Below are 19,146 nucleotides of genomic sequence, written 5' to 3'. Positions count from 1 at the left end.
GTCTGTTAAGCCTTAGGAAAGTCTTGTGAAGCTACAATCTACCTGAGCTCCATTTCACCCGTTTACACTTGTTGGAATGTAAGGAAACCCCTTGTGCGTCACACTGCACTGCCACAAACAGCAGGAGGAGGGGTGGGAGTATTACAAAATAGTGTGGCATGTAGGCTAATCATATGAATATTACATCTTTGGCTGCGGGTTTGCCTGGTCAAGTGAAGACATGTTCGTTTATTAGGCATGCCCTCCATCTTCAAATTGCTCTTACAAGTTCAGGTATGTGCTATTTTATCAAAGAACCTTGACCCAATTCCCTGATTCAAACTGGCTTATCTTTTACCTCTAATGGGCTTTACACCTCTTGCAGGCGCAAACATGCCTCATTCTCTTCTGCAAACATATGTGAGTGAGGAAAGCGCACTAGACTGGTTTACTTATGTTCCAAAACATTGCATAAAAAAAGAATATGAAGATGGTACCAAAACAATTGGTCTTGTGGGGAACAAAGGTCTTGCAGGCGGTGGCTATCTGTAGCTCAGCACTCAGCACAGCTTTGATGATGAGGTCCTCCACTTGGTTCATCAGTACTAGAAAATACAAAATGTAGACAGACATGGAGAGGCTGGGTTATGAGAAATCCCAAATTTTGTTTATTTAGCCTGGTTGAATTCTAGTATTTTGATTTTTGACACATAGCAGATTTAAACAGATCAAATTTAACAAGAGTTGATAAGTGCAACAATATGGACATTAAAACCAAGAGGAGTCAAGCAAACATGAAAATGATAAAAACTACGTAAAGAATGAAGCTTTGACTCACATGTAGTGTCTTTCCCCTCCTGCTTCAAATACCTCAACATTGCACTCATGCTCCATTTGTTCCCATAATCCTCAACTTCAGGGTCATCGCAGCTGAAAAGGAAGAAATACCCCTAAAATTTCCATGTAACAAATTAACTTTGATGTAACATATAAAGACAAGAAAGACAGTGTGCTTACTGCTGACACACAGTAAACCTGTTATGTGTTCATCATTATTGATTCGAGTTACCTGATGTAGTCACTGCTCTTTTTGTTCACACTGTAGTTAGTGAGATGCATGAACTGGTTCTTGATGTTCTTTGAAGCTTGATCATACTTGACTGTAGCAAACCTGTGGACAGGCAATACTTATTTGTACCAAAAACAATTCATTCCCTTCCATTCACTTTGCATTTGTGAAGGTGCATCCTTAGCTTCCAACGGTCGTCACCTCAAAAGTACTCGTCAGATTGCCTCACACTGGGTATGGCTGGATTCAACAGAAGACACTGAGCATTTTGATGGTATGTGTGTATGTGTGCGTGGATAGTGAATAACAAGTTTATATTGTTTTAGTAAAAATCTATCCCAGTGATTGTGTATTGCACCTCTAGAGCAGGTGACATCAGTGACACCGGCTCTAGCAGTGCAATACACAATCATTTCTTTATCCATGCCTGCAGTTCGAATCAAACATAGACATACACACCATCAACACCCCTAGCATCTTCTACTTAATCCAGCCATACCTGATACCTGGGATACAAGTGTGATTGGGTGTGAAATCAATCTGCAGTGTATTTAACCAGACACAAACACAGACTAGGGTCAGTGAATTAGACTGCCTTTGTTTGCAATCTTACTTGTTTGTATATAAGGTAGTTTAATGTGTGTGTGTGTGTGTGTGTGTGTGTGTGTGTGTGTGTGTGTGTGTTTGTCTTCCCCTGTACAGGTGTATAGAATGTTTATACAGATTATGCTGATTACTTGTTGTATTGTGTACAGGGTTACTGAGAGGATTGATTGTTTGTAAATGCAGTGAACTGGGCTGTCTTGCAGTGTGCGGATTCTGGTGCTGGGTCGGAGCATTGAGAGCTGTGTGTTGCAGAGTTTCCCTCTCCCCCAAATTGTCTTTTGGCTCCCCTGGCTTTAGACCACATTTTAGTTATATTGATTTATTAGAAAGAAAAAAAAAACAATAAGGTATTGTGATTTTAAACATAAGGTATGTTGTCTTTTGACCACTCATTTTAATACTGGTTGGCAAATTCTGATCTGGGGTGTTACAACCACTGTTGTTGGCAAGGACTGACATAAGAAGAAACTAGTGGTGGAAATGTGATTGATCAAAATGAACCACAACATGGCCCTAGTAGGGAAAATTGAGCTCCAATGTTCAATTTACAATGTTCAGACCAGTTGGCATAGTTCCTATGCTTAATACGGTGACATCTAAGTTTAAAGGGAGAGATTCAGACATCAGTTTAGGAGAGTGGAAAAGTAATCTCAAGACAACCTTTGCTCTGCAGGAGGTCCCAACAGAATTTTGGGACAAACTGACTTGTTTGGACAGTAAAGCCAAAAGGGCAATTTTAATTTTACCACCAGAAAAGCGTGGCTTAGTCGATCGGATTTTTAGTGAGTTGGATAAGTTGTATGGAGATAAAGCCACTAAATTGGTCCTGTGCTCTCAGTTTTTTAATGCCTGACAGGAGCCACATGAGGATATTAGTTTGTTTGCACTGACAGTACAGGAGGACTTCTTTTGGCTTAAAAAGGACTGAAGAGGCATTAAAGAAAAGAATGTTTTGCTCAGAGACCATCTGATTGAGGGACTGAGAGATTCTGCAACTAACAGTGAATTTAGGGACAAGATTCTATTAGAAGATAATTTGACATTTGAGGCCATCAAGGCAAAACTTCGTTTAAAGGAGCAGTCATATGGGGAAACATTTGAACAAGCACAATGTCTTGCAATGAGGGGCATAGCTATGGTAATACTCTCAATGTGAAAGATTTGTAACAAATTAAGACATAACTGCTTGAAATGAACACACAAATGATGTCTAAATTTAATGAACTGTCTGAGTCCTTGATTAAGGAAATTCAGTGGAACCTCACCAGATGGCACCACAGAATCTAGGATGGAAACCGACTGGCCCACAACACAGGCCATCAAAGGGAAGTTGACCTCGAATGGGTTCAGCAAACTGGTATAACGATTTGTAATAGTTGCACTCAGCCTGGACACATAACACGGTTTTGTAAAAACAAACCAGGTTGACACTGTTATACTAAAAGACACCACTGTGGTGGCCCAGACAGTCGGGTGTGTAGAGGTGGATGGGCCCAAACAATAAAATATCACATATTAATTGGGCAAGTCCCTGAAGTTTAACTGTTGCTTGATTAATGTTCCTATTCAGTGCACCCTCGACACCAGATTAAATGTGTCACTAATGAGATCTGACTGTGGATTTCTTACACATCCGTCTATCTTTATAGAGATCAGAAACTAGCTAAGACCTGTGAGTTTGATCCAGCAGATACCATACAGCAGAAGGACGTGAGTATGACTTGACACATACTGCCAAAGTGAGCAAGAATGAGAGCAAACCTCAGTGTGTAAATCCACCCCCTGATTTCACCAGTGTTGATTTGTCTGTAGAAGAAAAATTGAAACTACAGACCTTGGTGCACAAAGCTGTTTTTGCCACATATGATGAGGAATATGGCCAGACAAGTAATGTACAACATGTGATCGCCTCTGGGGATGCTCTGCCTGTGCGAGAACGCTCTCGGCAGATTCCACCAAAAATGGATCGGGAGGTAAAGGCCCTGATTCAAAGTATGTTGGACTCATAAATCATTGCAACTAGTACTTGTCCACGGGCAGCTCCCATTATGCTAGTTCGCAAGAGAGATGGGACACCTAGATTCTGTGTGGATTATCTCAAACTCAGTTCCATGACTTATAAAGATGCTTATCCACTCCCTCACACTGAGGAGTCACTGGCAAGCTTGGGCAAAGCAAAGTATTTTTCCACACTGGATCTGGCAAGTGGATACTGGCAGGTGGAAGTTGCCCCTGCAGACAGAGAAAAGAGCCTTTATTACACCCATGGGTCTAATTGAATTTACCCAAATGCCATTCTACTTGTCTAAAGCACCATCAACTTTTCAAAGACTAATGCCTATATTAGTCTGGGGGATCAAAACCTACAGTCTTTATTGATTTACCTTGATGATGTAATCATATTTTCCACTGATTTTGATTCGCATCTGGTCCATTTGGATTCAGTTCTGGGTAAACTGTATAAGCATAGCCTAAAGATAAAGCCTGATTAGTGTCATATTTTGAAAAAGGAAGTGCAATATCTGGGACACCGTGTGTCAGCAGAGGGGAATTCCCCAGATTCTGATAAGGTGAAATGTGTCCAGGACTGGGCAATTCCAAAGACGATGATGCACAGTCTTTCCTTGGCCTACCAGTCTACTACTGCAGGTTTGTTAAAGACTCTGCTAAGCTGCTCAGCTGTTAACAGGTATACATCCAAAAAACTCTAGGGGCTCAAGTTATCAGCTGATCACTAACTGGGATGCAACTTGTCAGGATGCTTTTGAGATTTTAAGCAAAGCCCAGCCAATGTATCAATCTTGGCTTATGCTGATTTTAATCTCCCCATTTATCTTGTACACAGATGCCAGCAACAGAGGCCTGGGAGCTATACTGAGTCAGGTTCAGGATGGAAAGGAGAGGGTAACTGCATTTGCCAGTAGAGCCTTAAGCCCCATGGAGAAAAATTAGAAGAATTACAGCTCCCTCAAGATTGAATTTCTGGCTCTGACATGGGCAGTGACTAAGAGATTTGCTGAATATTTACACTGTGCTCCATTTGCTATATATATGGGCACTAATCCTCTAGTGCACTTGAACTCAGCTAAACTTGGCAGCTTGGAACAAAGGTGGACAGCAAGTCTGGCAAGTTTTCAGCTTGAAATAAAGTATAGGCCAGGAAGTGTCTCGTTTTCCACCAAAAGTGCCGACACCATACTCAGACGAACCAATGGAAAGGCTACAGATTCCATCCTATACCCATATTGAAGTCAAAGCAGCCATGGTGATGTGTTTCGGGGCAGGAAGGAGCATCCCTCACCCAGGCTCTTGATTCGCTATACTTGGTAAACCTTTGCTCCCACTCCCACTCTTGCAAGAGTATTCCTGTACCTACAGAGAGGCTACCAGCCCAATAAGAGAGAGGCACTGTCTCTCACTAACTGATGGAGTACTGTGTTGGACATGACATGACCCCTAGGAACTTGATCCTATAATTCAACTCCACAGTCTGGTATGCCCAATGTCAGCTGTGTGTTTGACTCCTAACTCTAAACAAGCTCCTTTGATCCCTATCCAGACTTCTGCCCTTTTGGACTTGTTGTCATTAGATTTTCTGTCTATGGGTCATCCATAGACAGAGCAGATGCTTATTACAACGTGCTAGTTAAGGTGGACCACTTCACCATATATGCTTGGGCAGCAGCAACAAAAGACCCTAACAGCCACAACAGCCAAGGTACTATGAAGTAATGCTATTCAACAGTTTGGTGTGCCTTAACACTTCCTGTCAGATCAAGGTTCCAGTAATCACATCTTATAAGAGAACTCTGTAACTTGTATGGCATCACAAAGACCCATAGCACACCTTATCCTCCAACAGGAAATGGAGTGTGTGAAAGATTCAACGGGACTCTCCTAGGGTTTTTGGAGCCCTGGGACAGGAGAGGAGGAACTGGCATGAACATCTCTCTTAAATGAATCAGGCATACAATAACCCAGTTCACAGTTCAACAGGCTATTGCCCATATTATTTGATGTTTGGACTTCTTCCACAGGATCACTGGTTGGGACTCTCTGACAATGTGGGCTGCTTGTCAGAGGGACTACTGGGTCAGGTGTCACCAGTGGTAACTGCAGTATGTGTTTGAGAAGGCCAAGCAGCAGAGAGACTCTGAAATGTCCCGGCAAAAGGTGTATTATGACCAAAAGGCTGACATATCCATACTGATTCTGGAACAGCAGGTACTGAGAGCCAAGGGCTGGGGAAAGCTGGCTAGTAAAACAGTTGGACTCTGAACTGCCAGTGTATGCTATTAGACTTTGAAAAAAGACTTTGAAAAAAAAGGTGTTCATTGTAATTTGTTGAGACCCCTTCCTTTTCCAGTACAGCAGTGAACCAGGCCCCAGTCAGGAGTGCAAAGCTCCTAGTCAGGAGGTCCCACCATTACCCCCCGGAGACAGAAAGGATACCCTACCACAAGTAGGGTATCCTTTCTATGGGTTTTGGGTCCCTACTGGTGCTGATGCCAGAGTGAGCTCAAGCCCCCCAGAGCCAACATGGTCCACTAAAGTGACCAGAGGAGTATCGCCCCAGCGATACCATAATCTTTAGTGCCAGTGTGTCATTGCACTGTGCTCACTGGGACAATGGCCATTTCAGCGGGTAGGGGTGTAACTGAGTAGACCTGTATCAGGCTTAATTTAGAGTGCAGTGATGAAAACTATTGTTTGAGCACTTAATGTGTGTCATGTGGGTGTGGCCTGCATGCGTGGTGTGGGGTGAATGTCTGGTGATGGACTACTGGGATACAGGTGTGACCAGGTGTGACCTCAATTAGCAGTGTATTTAACCAGACACACACACACACACACACACACACACACACACACACACACACATACACACTAGGGTCAGCCAATTAGGCTGTCTTTGCGTGCAGACTTATGCTTGTTTGTACATAAGGTAGTTTAATGTTTGTGTGTTTAATGTCTCCCCCTGTGCAGGTGTATGGAATATATATTCTTTTAGTGGGGCGGCTGAGCTCAATATATCACAACAATCGTTCATTTTGTGATAAAAGCATAAAATTTGGTAGATGTGTTGGTGGATATATTTCAAACAAATCTTGATATTGGGCCATCACAAAATCGCCCCCTAGTGGCCATAGCACGCATTTGATTTGTTAAAATGAATAAATATTAAAATGCTTTATTATTTTAAAAATGTAAATACACATTAAATTAAGAAAAAATACAGTTATACACACTCAAACACTTTCTGGCCCATCACCACAACCACCACTGCAAGCCAGCTAGCCAACAAGCTAGCATATGCTTCCTGTGACAAGCAGTGCAGTGGACAGTCCATCAAGGTAGGCCTAAACATTTTATTTCAACTGTAATAATTATGAATAAAATATGTTAGTTTTTGGATGTATACATTTTGAACATCATAGATAAAGGCTAAAGAGAAAAAGAATTATTGTGGGGAACAGTGGAGAGGTAAATTTTCAAGCTAGCAAAACTAGGTAGTTAAGCTAGGTAGTTAGCTTGGAGCATGTAGCTAGCTTGGAATGTAGCAAGTATGTAGCAAAGCTGAGTGTGGGAGAGTAAGACTGAAAGATAGGTTAGAAAAGATTTCTAAATACATACACCTCCTGTCCGTTTAGAAAATAATTTGCTTCAGTTTACAACAGTATTGGTGTTTAATTGCAGAAAAAACAAAAAAAAAATCGGCTATTGTGGAAAGGAAAAACATCATATCACTGACAATTTTTAAACACACCTGGTACTCCTAAACTGTGGGATATTTCTCTCCATGCCTAGGCTTTTTTTTTGACAATATCACGGTATGCCTGCAGTCTATTGTCCCACAGCTCTGGACGCAGAGAGACAGCCATGATTCCACTATTCTCTCCTATTGGGTGCGCCGAGGTGACGTCACAGGGCGCAGCGCCCAAGTTGAAATTTTCCAACTTGGGCGCAGCGCCCTGACCCTCCTCGGCGCAGAGCAGAGCGCCGTGGCGCCCAGCGACCACATACACAATGAATGGCTACGCCGCCAAGGTCGGCGCTGAGCGCCCGCTATGTGAAAGCCCCTTGACACTGAAAAATTATGTATTGTAGAATGTAGACATTTCAACAAAATTACATTTTTATATATAATATTGATATTCTTTGAAATGCTGTACTGATAATGCTTAAAAAAAAAAAAGCCATGTCATTAGTGACAGCAAACAAGCCATATTTATTTTAGTGTAGCTTTGTGACTGTTTGAGCTAAAAACAAATATTAGAAAAAAAAAAAAAAAAAAAACACTTCCTGAAAGCAAGAAACTTAATTTACTTTCATTATGCCTTTTTAGAACTTAAATGTCTCCTTTACCCATGTGGTTCTTTTTTATTTCTTTATTTTATCACTCCATCACTGTCACACACCTCAGGTCAAGAATTTTGTTCTTGTAGAATTTTTAAAATACAAGATTCGTAGACTGTGAAGGGGAATGTGAGAGCCTATTAAAGTTTATGTTCTGTTCTGTTACATTGTAATAAAGCTTTTTCCCACTTTAAAATGTCTCTAAATTATATTTGTGGTGCTGAAAACATGAAACAGCAACTGTAGGGTAGGTAAAGCATTCCATGCCAGTAACCACTGGCAGCCAGTTTTGAAAATGGCTGCCACAGTCATCAGAATAAAAATTTGCAGTGGCCCAATATCCAGATTCATTCAACATATATTCAGCAATGAGTGTACCAAATTTGGTGCTTTTATCACAAAATGAATGATAGTTTAGCTATCCCGCCCCACTATTTAGAGATTATGTTGAATGCTTGTTGTACTGTGGGTAGTGTTCCTGAAAGGACTGATTGTTTGAAAATGCAGTGAATTGGACTTTCTTTGTGTACACTGTGCGGACTCTGGTGCTGGGTTGGTGCATTGAAAGCTGTGCGGTGCAGCTACAACAGCCAACAATCAACAACCAGCAGCCCTTGGCATGACATTTTGGCCACAGCCAAGGAAGAGAGGTTGAGCGCACCCAACCATAGACATCCTACTTATCTCCACCAAACTGACTAATGGCTCCCCTGGTTTTAGACCACATTTAGTTATAGGTATTCATTTATTTATTAGAAACAATTGAATGAAGCATTGTGAGTTTAAACATATGTTATGTTGTCTTTTGACCACATCTTTTAACACTGGTTGGTTATTTCTGAACTGGGGTGTTACACCTCACAGCAAAATTCTTATATATCTGCCACTACGACCACATTCAAAAGGCTGACACTTGACTGGGTAATGGGGCACTTTGAGGAGAGATTAGTCGCTGGCAGTATTTGAGAGGAGTGGACGCCACATGTGCAATAATGAGAATTCCTTGGCATACAGTAAGTACCTGAATACCATCAAAACCAAATGGAATGTCAAGAGATGAAAGGGGGATTCAGAATTTGGCCAAGATTTATTGCTCACAGTTCATAATCAAGGCCAGCAAACGAGAGGGCGGTGGCACTCTGCTTACAGCACGTACCTCTGTCAGACTGCAGCAGTATGCTAGTTGTTTTATCCATCATCTACCCTTTCCTACCCCACATCTGTTTGACTTGTCTTGACCGAGAATGAATGAATTATTCTGGCTTTAATGAATACAAGGCCAAATAATGGAGCGTAGTTACGCACAGGAATTATAAGGTATGTTTGAACAACGTCATAACTAACAACATTTCATTAGCACATCACACTACAGAGACAATAGAGAGCTTTGTTTGAAAATAACCACCACGCCACACTAAGTTGAGGCTGCCCTCTTCTGGTCACTGTCTCACCTACTGCATAATAGACCTCATTACAGACACATTACTTTAAGTCTTTACAGGCACAGAGCTTACTAAGTCATAATAAAGAATTACAGATTGGACTTCCTTATCCATTCAAACTGCATACAACGGTCCCTAAAATGGCTTGACTCATCTCTAGTGTCTAAAGCTAAGTAATTATACAGCATTTTTACAAGATGTCATTCACTTGTCAAATCTCTTGAAATGTGATCATGTTGTTAATGTCTATGTCTAGTAAGGTTCATCTTTACCTCTGCCAACACACTTAAAAGGAGTTTATATGGTCCCCTCTGTCTGTCTGTTTATTCACAAAACATGTCAAAAAGTAACAATTATGGCTTAAAATTTTAGGACAGATAGACTTTGATCTGAGAATCATTTTATTAGATTTTAGTGTTGATCCATTCAAGTGCTGGGGAGTTTGGTTGAAGTCTAGGATTTAACCTGTTGGCTGCTTAACAGCACCCGAAATACATATGATAAACAAATATAAACCACGGCAGAGGCTGCAGCTTTGCACTTTGGAGACTTAGCCAGCACTGCTGAAGTTACTTAGTACCGTCTAGGTTGCACTGATTGTGTTTTTAGTATTAAATGTGCTGTATGGTGTTTTTTAGACCCCAGGAAAAACAGTGGTCACTGCAGTGTCAGCTAACTGCAATCCAAATAAAGTATAAACAACCAATTTAGAAAACTCACCTAGCGAGGCCCTCCTCATACACATAGATGAGGAGGGGATCGTATGATGTCACCAACACGTACAACCGCACATCAAACTTGAAGTCTGGAAGTGCAATGGGAAAAAACAAAGGAAGGAAAGAAAGAAAGAATGAAAGAACAAAAGAAAGAAAGAAAGAAAGAAAGAGAAAGGAAGAAAAGTCATACTGATGCCAACTAAAAATCCTCTGCTACAAATTGAGGAATAAATAAAGCAACACTGTTTTTAACTGTGAAGCTGGAAAGAAGAACTCACCATCTATCAGCAGTGGGTTATTAATGTAGCGAGAAACCAAGATGTTTTCATCCATTGAAATCTGGCTTGGCTGTACATGACAATAAGAAATACGTAAAATATGAAAAATGAACACCTCACACACAAGGGAAGAGGCAGGTGTTACTGTATCACAAAAATCCATCTTAACAGGTCTAAGCAGCCTAGTAACACAGTCATTTTCTGCTAACTGACATAACTGTTACACTGATTTGCACGTTGCTAGTATAACACTGTTGCCAACCCGTAAATATCAAGCAATAATCAGATTAAGGAATGCTGGAATCTGCAATGGCACTGTCCATCGTAGGTCAGTCCTCAGTAGCAGGCTTTGGAAATACAATACGATGGTGGGAGATGGGTCATTTATGAGGTTAAAATGTGTTGCAGGTGGCGAAGCAGAGAGGAGATGTGGGAGAGGGGACTAACCTCGGTGCTGGCTACAGTTCAGAGAAAATCTAAACCAAAAAAATGAACGTATTTCTTTCTTCTCTCCAAATATCACCCTGACATTCTTTCCACTGTTTCATAAAAATGCCTTAGAAGAAAAATCGTGTATATGTTGTCCAAGAGTGAGAACCTTGTGGAGCTCCTCCAAAAGCCAGGGCCTTGGAAGTGTGTGATTTACTTCACAATACTTATTAATGTCTAAAACACTGGTTGATATTTATTTCAAAGACAGCTCTATCACTACACCCCCACACACAAATAACATCTGGCCATCCAACTGTTTCAGTTCTCACAGTATTTCTTACAGTTATCTTCTACTGAGGCTGCGATGAATGTTGATCTGTTTTTACGCATGTGTTAGAGTTACATTAGATAGTGCGAATTTCCATGGCAATATCACTCACATTGCTGACCAGGTAGATGCCTCGTCCTCTTGAAGATGCTACTGGTTTAATAATCCAAGGACCTTTGTCCTTGGAAAAACAACCTAAGATTAAGGTATGAGAGAGTGAAAAAGATTCAGAATGAGCAATCAAAGTGATCATATTACAAACTGAGGTCTGCTTTGTCAAATGAGGTTGAGTGAGGGGTGTCTTACTGCAGAAATCCTGGTACTCAGAGGGAAGCACAAAGGTCTGAGGAACGATATGGAAGTTTTTGAAGCCATGAGCCTGCTGCATTCGCTGGATGTTTTTATACAGACGGTCTTTGCGCGTCAGTTCATATGACCTGGAAATGAAGGGCCAGTGAACTTTAAGTTTAAAATGTTTTAACACTCAACAGCTTTGACGCTTCGAGAAGGAAAAAAAAACATAATTTATAGAAACACTATGGCAACAAGACACCCTCTGCTTGACAATATGATTCATTTCTTGTTTCAGAGAGGCACCAGTCCAAACTAAATGCACTTTGCAGTGGAAGCCAACAAACACACTGCCTGAACTGAAGGGCTTAGAGTGGCTCAGTGGTGTGATGTTTAACACTGGAAACAGTGGCAGGAGTCATAGACACTCTTGCCTTAACTCATACAATTAAGAACACTATTATACCTGGGAAAGTGGTTGACCTTCTGGAAGTCTTGAAGGGTGCGTAGTAGGTAAGGCTTAAGGTGAGACCCCGTCCACATGAGGTTAAAATCATTACTGTTTGGGTGAACCTGAAAAACAGACATTTTGGTTGACTTCCATCCTCAGGCTAGGACAAATAAATTAGATTCACTGCATGAAGAACCAATGCCCTAGACCAGGGGATCATTCAAAAACCAAAAGATTATGTAAGAGAAAAACTAAGCACAGCCATTGATGTTCATACTGTATGAGCTCTCTGCAGTTTCCAGTCACCAACAGCAGTATTATATTCTGATGTCCATCACATATGACAGCTTGGTTAGAGTGAATCTAAGAAGCAGATCAGAGGCTCTGCCACTAACCTGGTGAAATGCAGCCTGTGCTTTTGAAATCATCTCAAAACGAATGCCAATTTACTAGCTATTTTCATCAACAACATGTTATTTTACGAATTTTGTTTTTCTTTTCTTCCAGCAATTGGTAGGGAGGAAGGATTCACATGGCCGTTCACTGTCTAGGAGAAAGCCAGATGTTTGTAATAAAGGCTTATTAAACTTTGGCTCTGGTGATGCTGTGGTAGACACTAGTCTGCCTTTGATGATGGGTTAGTGGGAGTCAAGAAGCATTGAAATGAAATGAAAAGGGAATTAATTGTAACTGCTTGGAAGGAGCAATAATGGGGATTGCGCGCCCTTGTGAAACAGGATTAATGCTCTTGAGGTCCAATTCATTTTTTTTTCCATGGGTGCATTCCCAGGCTTTGACATAGGCAATATCAGTCAAGGCAAAAATAACAGGCCTACTATCCCTTATCCTACACAGCAGAGAGGAGCATGAATAGTATGTGCTGTTGAAAAATAATGCAGCATGTTCTTGAGATTTAGACTAATTGACCAAGTTAAGACAACATGTTTCCTTAAAAAGCTATCAGTTTAAATTTGTATGATTTAGTGGAGAACTTTACCTCATGGAATCCATGATTGGTCAGTATTCCTCGAACCAGGCGGCTCTCTGTGCGCACAATCTTGAAGGCCATGTTGTATCGCTCTGTAGCCAAATGGAAAACATGGGATTTTAACTTCATATAGTCATAAAAGTAAAACATCCGTTGTATCCAACTAATTGTAGGCTACAAAAGTTTATTCAGTTATTATAATTATTTTTTCCCCCAGTCATTCTGTAGCTTCAACAGACTAATGTACCTCCAATGCAGTGGATCTTCCCATCTTTAGAAATGATAGCCTCAGGGCAAAACAGCAGAACTGGGATCTTCCTGCTAAGGCCACTCCAGGCAATGCAAGGATGGTCTCTGGGTGACAGAGAATCAGATGAGAATTAATGTAACACACTTGTGAAAGAGTTTCTAGATTCTTCCCAAAATCAGAGACCTGTATCATGTATAGTGAATAACCTAATAATGTGATTAAACTACATTCTGTTCACAGCCTGTTATCTTGATTTTGGCTTCCTGGACGATGCTAGTCGCCTGTATATATATATATATATATATATATATATATATATATATATATATATATCTTACCTAACACTGGAGGAATGCATCCTGACATGCTGTTTACTCCAGTGGAGCAGACAGTGGCAGAACCACACACAGTTTCAGGAGGTGCCGGGCAATAACAAACCCAGGTACTGTATTAACAAAACACCCTGGTATCACTGCAGAAGAATATCTGATAGTGCCAGACACAGCCTGCCTATCAGGTACTAAAAAAAGATAAGGTTGCGTGTTGATGGAGCAGAATTCAATCAGGCATGACCATTCTTGATAAGGTGGGCGGGGAAAAGCAGGGAAGCATGTAAACAACTGCTGCCCCTGGCTCAAGTATCCAGGTAGGTAAGACAATATGGAAACTATCTTTTCCACTGTGATATCTTGGCCACATACCACACAAGCCATTTTGTTAACACTTATCTCAAGTCAGAGTCGAGCTCTGTTGGCTGAAGTCTCATGTCTGACGGTGATGGTTGGCTGATAATGTGTTGAAATGAAATAGGCTCTTGAGAACTTATGTTGATAAACTTATTTTCAAAACTCAAGTTACTCTGTTGTAACTGTGAGCGTGATGTGTTTTAGACGGAAAGGTTTTTAAGATCTCTTGGTGGCACTGCTCTGGAGCATCTTGGCGAGTATTATAGCCCTGTCAATAAAATAAGCACATTATAGAGGCTTTACAGTCACCTACAGGTTAAACCCTTGCCAATATTAAGCGATCCAAACTAACTCAGGAGACATAGATTTAAAGCAGTGGTTCTCAGTAAGGTATAGCTAAATATAACTTAAATTGAAAATAGCTGGCAGACAAAATAACAAAGGCCGACTGGTGCAAAATGGTGTTCTCTCTGGTTTTGCTCCCAGTTTCTTTCAACAGTCATGCAAAGTGAGAGCAACCCAAGGTCACTTTGGGGAAATGCATTTAACATCAATAATTAAGATAGGACCAAGACATCCCCTGTAGTCTTACACAGATTATATTATACACCCAACAGACAGTGACAGCTCACATTAACAAGAGCCTTGGTGCAGCAGGGAGAAAAAAAAAAAAAAAAACGTAATGGTTTTACTCAAGCACGTGCTTCTGTTCCACAGGTAGTCTATTCAGAGACAAATCTTGCAAGGTGTGCCAGGAGGAGCAATGGACTAATAGCTTCCTGATGACTAAAAGAGACTTGCTGACTTAACACTCCAAGATAAAGGGGACTATGAGGATATTACATTCATATCCTTAGTTTGTAAATACCACTGTGACAGTTCTTCATCATTTGTACCATTTCAGTGAAGGAATCTGTAGACAGAGAGAATGTTCACACATAGGTGTGTGGAGTGAAAAATGAAAGAATTTTGAGTGATTTACATAAAATCTTTAAATGAAAGTTCAAGAATAAACACATTCTGACTTATCATATCATCAGGGAGTACTATGCACAGACATGGAATTTACAGAGTAATCACCACGGGTTGAGGTGACATGCCATCTGTTCTGGTTTTTTTTTTGGGACAGAATAAGATGAACATGAGGGTGGTGTAAACATGACAACTGAGAGATAATAAGAATTTAGCTTTGGGATTTCCCCTATCTTCCTAGAGGGTTTGGGGCCACTGGTATTATTTATGCTAGTGTGCAGACTCCTCCCTTTGAAGATTTAATGATACCATTCTTCTGGACTCCGGTTCAAAGAACACAGGCATGCCCCATTATTTATAATACTTTTAAATGCAAGCAATAAGATGTATTTGCGGATTAAGCAAGACATTTTCATACTTTCTAACATTATTCTGGAGCAGACTGGAGTGGACCATAGCCACAGACTGTTACATGTGGGGACAAGTAATCTGACCGACCACAAACTTTTAATCAGCCCAAACACTTACTCCTGTTCGTCCTCAGAGGAAGACTCGGAATCCTCTTTATCCCGGATCACAGCTGGCATTTCCACGGTGAAAGGGGAAAAGCTGCCCGGTGAAATCTTCCTGGGATCAAGTATCTAGGCTTAGCATGGTCCCTTCAGTCTCTAATGTCAGCTGCAAAAATATGCTAGTAAATGTCAGTCTGTTCGTTCAACTGTATAACGCTGTCGTTACCGCGCTGACAAGATTACAACAGTAACTTCAATCGCGTAAATGTAATTGCTAACAAAGAACGAAACGTCGCAAATATGCAACTAATATAAGTCCACAATAAGCTGGAAATAACTGCATTTGTTGTGACAATGAAGCCATATTTTTGCTGAAATAAGTGAATGACACGAGGCTGGCAAAAGATTTGACATAGCCCAGGCATGTAACGTTAATGTTAGCTAACGTTAAGTACGTAACGTCAGCTGGCGTTAGCTAAATTGAGCTAATTTACATGCGGGCAGCTAGCTAGGTGAAGTCCGACTTCTTTGAGACCGTTAACGTTAATGTCTTTGTCATAACAGACCCAAACACACCAACATAAACCTGTCTGTTTTCAAAGCCCAAGCCTGCTAGCTGGTACTGGGGCCAGCTAACTGACCACCGTAATCCTCCCCGTAACTACAACAACTGAGTAGCAACAGAGCACGGCGCATGCGCGCTCCCGCCGACAAATTCCAACCAAAGATTCAAATTTTTCAGTTGTCAAGACAGTTCACACCTTCACCCATCAGCAACACCGACAGGTAAACACTTCGCAAATGTCAACAACTGACTAAAATTACTACACTACTGATGAATGAATAACCAGCTAGCGGAAACACCTGCTCATTTTTTCCACTACATCACAATGTAATTGAGCAAAACTGGTCGTATGCATATGATACGACCACTTAAAACCAATAAACAAGTGCTAATTGAGATTGTTTGCTGGCGGCGTGCATAAATAAATAGATAAATAAATAAAATTCAGGCCTTGTATATTCATTTAATGGGTAACACTATTTCCACTGAAACTAGAAATTAACATGGTGGTAAAACTCTCGCAGAGGGAAACCAGTCTACGAAGTCTACGAAACGAAGACGGAAGTGAACGGAAGTACAGCCTCTCGTGTATTTATCCTCGGCTCGCATGGATACTTGTGATCGACCAGCCTCGCCACAGCCTACAGGTGATCAGGACTGATCGATAGCGATTGGCTGATGCTGGAAGAAGGCGGAACCTGGAGCGTCGAACGGCCCATTCGCATAAATGGGGCGACCCTCTGAGCGCGCCCATTGGCTGACTCGAAATGGCCAAGATTGGCAGATCCAGCAGCGTGAACGCAACACCGCACTTGGCATGGGTCCCACCTTATTGTCTTTGGTACTGTCTTCGCTTTGCCACAGGAACATGTGTGCTCTGTAGTTTGATACAAGCTGCTTCATCAGGTAAATACATGTAGCGAATCTGTGAATACATTTTGTGTGGCCCAGGCCTGCGAACTGTCGCCAGGAGTATCCAGGTTGTGTTACAACAACATTAGCCTGCTGTGTAATGTTAGTTATTGTCGCATGTCATTTGCTGGCAGATACAGATGTGTAATAGAAAATTAAGGCTTAGACAGGGAGTTGGGAAGTTGTTTGTCATTCTCTGGAATAAGCAGTCAGTACCACATGTATTGGCCCTGTGGTTTGAAGTTGTTATTGTGATTAGCACTTAATATGATCAGGTCGGCTTCACCTTATTGGCAGGTGCTGAGTGAGGATGAGTCGCTTCCTAAACGTCCTGCGGAGCTGGTTGGTCATGGTGTCTGTCATTGCGATGGGAAACACTGTGCAGAGTTTCAGAGATCACAGCTTCCTGTCAGAGAAACTCTACACAGGGACGCCAGAGTTTGGTAAGCAGCAGTATTAGGCCAGTAATAAGCGATGTGCTGGGTAATAATAACACAGGTAAACTATGAGTTACATTTTGTCCCTATAAACAACTCTACCTTTATATAAGCTGCATCATTTTATTATCTTGTTACTATAATTATTGTTTATGAATGCTGCAATGTGTACCTTTAATGTAAGTCACTTTTTGTCAAACCAAAAAGGTAAATTTAGGCAGGTTTCCCCTGCTCAAAATAACATTCATATGGGAAATACAGCTAAATAAGTCTTAATTGTTAGTCTAATTATTCTGTTGTTTTTTTTACTTAAGCAGTGTCTTCAGATTAAATTACCCTTGATGTTCCAATTTGCTTTAATTTCCTCAGTAAATGGTCTCCAAGCTCGAACATTTGGAATCTGGACATTGCTGTCATCGATTATACGCTGTGCCTGTGCCATTGACATCCAGAACAGAACGTAAGACGTCTGTGACTTTATGCACTTTGCCTGCTTTTCTGTTGAGAGTGTATTTGTATTCTTACACTGCATTGTCATGCTGGCTCCTTCAGGCTATATCACATCACCTTGTGGACATTCGTGCTGGCCTTGGGACACTTCCTGTCTGAAGCCTTTATCTACAAAACTGCACCTCTAACTATTGGTGTTATGGCACCTCTTATTGTGGCAAGTGAGTGCATCTTAGAGTTGGAGCATTTTGTAATCAGGGTATCCATGATTCCTTATAAAGTATGGAAACAGCTCATCATAAAGCCTTTAAAAAAACTGAAATGCCTTAAAAACACCTACTAGAGATTGTTTTTTTTTTCACTGCAATTACATTTTTCTTTGCACTGCATGTACAGTACACTTTAAAAGAAATTCATACCAGAGTTAGTAGTAAAATATTCAGTATTTTTATGGTATCGGCTCAAAATCCAGCTGGGAATCACATTGCCTCTGAAGTTATTGCCTGAAGTTATCTTCTGTCAGAGCTGATTTTGTCAGCTTTATTTCTTTAAAATTGGTCTATTCATCTTCAGGTAGCATTAAAAAAAACTTCCAAGTTTTAAGTTTGAATGTCTAAAAACCTGTGGATACCCTGGTGATATAAATATATTTTAAGAGAGCCACCTCTCCTGTCTTTGTGTCTCAAATGAAAAACATTTTGGACACAATGTGAACCATAATCTTTCCTCGTGTTTCTCTAGGCTTTTCTATCATCGGCATGCTCATCGGGCTCCAGTGTTTTCCGGAGCCACAGGAGGAAGTCGGAGCACGACAGAAGAAGCGGAACTGAACCCCAGTGGTGCCCAACTCCTCTCATCCGTCTAACCCGCCACCAGACACTTGTGGACCTGTCCTCGTTTGCTGTGTCCCGCCTTGAAGAACAGGAGATCCAGGTGTAACTCGATGCCATACTGTGAATGCCACTCTCTATAGATGATACACACTAGACTGGAATATATCTTAATTTATATAGTTTTTTAAATGCTATTTTACAGCTGACAGTGCATTTGGAAAAATTGAGTATGGCAGGGTAATTGTCACTTTCTAATCTTGTGCGGTCACATTACAGTACACTGATTGCTGTGCACTGGATTATATCTCAGTCCCAAGTATTTAATACACAGGATGTCAACTTTGTTAACTTTTATAGTGTCTGGTCAGTGGTCCCAGAAAACCTTGTAATTGGTTTCATTTAAAAAAAAAAAAAAAAAAAAAAAAAAAGCTTTAGCTCATGTTCAATTTATTATGTGGAAACAAAATGAAGTCTAAGATGAGATGTGGGGTAAAGCGTTTCTGACATGATAATGGGGAATGAAACCTCTCTTGTATGTTTAAGCCAATAAAATGGATTTTTATTGTGAGCCCTTTTGAAATCCAGCAATTAA

The 19,146-nt window shown here is 40.9% G+C and overlaps 2 protein-coding genes across 4 annotated transcripts in view; one reads left to right on the top strand and one right to left on the bottom strand.

The window, feature by feature from the left end:
- ttll5 (tubulin tyrosine ligase-like family, member 5) overlaps positions 1 to 16,011 on the bottom strand; it is a 55,078-nt gene extending 39,067 nt beyond the window's left edge. The window contains exons 1-12 of one of the 3 annotated variants that reach the window (XM_030044533.1): positions 15,924 to 16,003; positions 15,374 to 15,513; positions 13,185 to 13,291; positions 12,947 to 13,029; positions 11,965 to 12,071; positions 11,514 to 11,644; positions 11,320 to 11,402; positions 10,448 to 10,517; positions 10,174 to 10,258; positions 1,049 to 1,150; positions 818 to 909; positions 477 to 584 (exon numbers count right to left, since the gene is read on the bottom strand). In XM_030044533.1, coding sequence (XP_029900393.1) covers positions 477 to 584; positions 818 to 909; positions 1,049 to 1,150; positions 10,174 to 10,258; positions 10,448 to 10,517; positions 11,320 to 11,402; positions 11,514 to 11,644; positions 11,965 to 12,071; positions 12,947 to 13,029; positions 13,185 to 13,291; positions 15,374 to 15,432 — 1,027 coding nt within the window. In that variant the 5' untranslated portion in view covers positions 15,433 to 15,513; positions 15,924 to 16,003. Of the gene's footprint in view, positions 1 to 476; positions 585 to 817; positions 910 to 1,048; positions 1,151 to 10,173; positions 10,259 to 10,447; positions 10,518 to 11,319; positions 11,403 to 11,513; positions 11,645 to 11,964; positions 12,072 to 12,946; positions 13,030 to 13,184; positions 13,292 to 13,525; positions 13,938 to 15,373 lie in introns of those variants that run through there. The other 2 variants (XM_030044534.1, XM_030044535.1) reach the window with 2 other exon arrangements.
- Positions 16,012 to 16,686: 675 nt separating this feature from the next.
- Positions 16,687 to 19,130, top strand: erg28 (ergosterol biosynthesis 28 homolog). The gene is made up of 5 exons (XM_030044543.1): positions 16,687 to 16,828; positions 17,132 to 17,277; positions 17,641 to 17,731; positions 17,824 to 17,942; positions 18,463 to 19,130. The coding sequence occupies exons 2-5, from the start codon at positions 17,145 to 17,147 to the stop codon at positions 18,549 to 18,551; spliced, it is 432 nt and encodes a 143-aa protein (XP_029900403.1). The 5' UTR covers positions 16,687 to 16,828; positions 17,132 to 17,144; the 3' UTR covers positions 18,552 to 19,130.
- The last annotated feature ends 16 nt before the right edge of the window (positions 19,131 to 19,146 follow it).

This window comes from Myripristis murdjan, chromosome 22, assembly GCF_902150065.1.
Source record: "Myripristis murdjan chromosome 22, fMyrMur1.1, whole genome shotgun sequence".
Taxonomy (NCBI): Eukaryota; Metazoa; Chordata; class Actinopteri; order Holocentriformes; family Holocentridae; genus Myripristis; species Myripristis murdjan.
This window is presented reverse-complemented; position numbering and strand designations above follow the sequence as displayed.